Source organism: Littorina saxatilis, linkage group LG1, assembly GCF_037325665.1.
Source record: "Littorina saxatilis isolate snail1 linkage group LG1, US_GU_Lsax_2.0, whole genome shotgun sequence".
NCBI lineage: Eukaryota > Metazoa > Mollusca > Gastropoda > Littorinimorpha > Littorinidae > Littorina > Littorina saxatilis.
This window is the reverse complement of record NC_090245.1, coordinates 93,389,734-93,391,521: the sequence shown is the minus strand read 5'-3', so window position 1 is coordinate 93,391,521 and position 1,788 is coordinate 93,389,734. Positions and strand designations below refer to the sequence as shown.

Sequence of the window (1,788 nt, the reverse complement as noted above, 5' to 3'; positions counted from 1 at the left end):
TCATCATCATCATCATCATCGTCATCGTCATCTTTATCATCACGAGTTTAAGTTTTACGACCTTCTTTTGTTATCATTGTGTGTCGATGCGTCCCAAGGACAGATTGTAAGAAAAGGCGTAGCCTTATAATATCTTAATCCTTGTTAAATAAAGTTCAATTCAATTCAATTCAGTTCAATTCAATTCTCTCTCTCTCTCTAATATAATGGATAGAAGACGATAATAAATAACAAGTCTGAAAAAAATGCAGTTATAATTAAGTGTATGCATATTCAGTTCATGAACAAGGGCTATGTCCAGAACTTATAGTGGCTTATCCAGTGTGTTACCTGATGAGTTCCCAGAAACTTGACGGAACAGGGCAGGATTGCTGTCTCCATCTCCGTCACTGTCACGTTGACCGCGAGCATGTCGAACGTGGGCTTCACACACAGGGTCACTGAAACACACACATCAAACATATTTCACAGCTGCCGAGGACTTTAAGGCTGTTGTTGTTGTAGTTGTTGTAGTTGTTGTTGTAGTTGTTGTAGTTGTAGTTGTTGTAGTTGTTGTAGTTGTAGTTGTTTTGTTGTAGTTGTAGTTGTTGTTGTTGTTGATAATGATGATGTTGTTGTTGTTGGTGATGATTTAGTTGTTCTTGTTGTTGTTTTTTGCTTGTTTTTACATTTAGTCAAGTTTTGACTAAATGTTTTAACATAGAGGGGGAATCGAGACGAGGGTCGTGGTGTATGTGTGTGTGTGTCTGTCTGTCTGTCTGTCTGTCTGTGCGTGTGTGTGTGTGTAGAGCGATTCAGAGTAAACTACTGGACCGATCTTTATGAAATTGTACATGAGCGTTCCTGGGTATGATATCCTCAGACGATTTTTTCATTTTTTTGATAAATGTCTTTGATGACGTCATATCCGGCTTTTTGTAAAAGTTGAGGCGGCACTGTCACACCCTCATTTTTCAATCAAATTGATTGACATTTTGGCAAAGCAATCTTCGACGAAGGCCGGACTTCGGTATTGCATTTCAGCTTGGTGGCTTACAAATTAATTCATGACTTTGGTCATTAAAAATCTGAAAATTGTAATTAAGATTATGTTTTTATAAAACGATCCAAAATTACGTTTACCTTATTCTTCATCATTTTCTGATTCCAAAAACATATAAATATGTTATATTTGGATTAAAAACAAGCTCTGAAAATTGAAAATATGAAAATTATGATTAAAATTAAATTTCCGAAATCGATTTAAAACCAATTCTATCTTATTCCTTGACAATTCCTGATTCCAAAAACATATAGATATGATATGTTTTGATTAAATACACGCGCGCTCAGAAAGTTAAAACGAAGAGAGGTACAGAAAAGCGTGCTATGCAGCACAGCGAAACCACTACCGCGCTAAACAGGCTCGTCAGTTTCACTGCGTTTTGCACGAGCGGCGGACAACGGTCATTGTGAAAAAATGCAGTGCGTTCAGTTTCATTCTGTGCGTTCGACAGATTGACCAAAATGTTGTAATTTCGCCTTACGCGATTTGTTTAATTTGTGGTATTCTTTGATTGATGGCAAAATATTACTCATCGAAAGACATTTTAGGAAAGCAATTAACAATAACTCCAAAAGAAAACAAACTAACTTTTTCCCCCAACAAGATGACGAACTCATTGAAAGGGCACTGATAGCTTTAAGCAATAAGGTCAAACATTACTGTATCAAAGGGGAACTAAAAATTGACATCAACGATATTTTGTCAAACCACAACACGGATAAGGACACTGCACCCTGCATGTT

General features: G+C 36.7%; 1 protein-coding gene across 1 annotated transcript in view; it reads right to left on the bottom strand.

The window, feature by feature from the left end:
- The window catches only part of LOC138950928 (limbic system-associated membrane protein-like), a 32,955-nt gene extending 32,493 nt beyond the window's left edge, over window positions 1–462 (bottom strand). The window contains exon 1 of the mRNA XM_070322643.1: window positions 331–462. Within this exon, the coding sequence (XP_070178744.1) occupies window positions 331–462 (132 nt within the window). The remainder of the gene's footprint in view (window positions 1–330) is intronic.
- Between the last annotated feature and the right edge of the window lie 1,326 nt (window positions 463–1,788).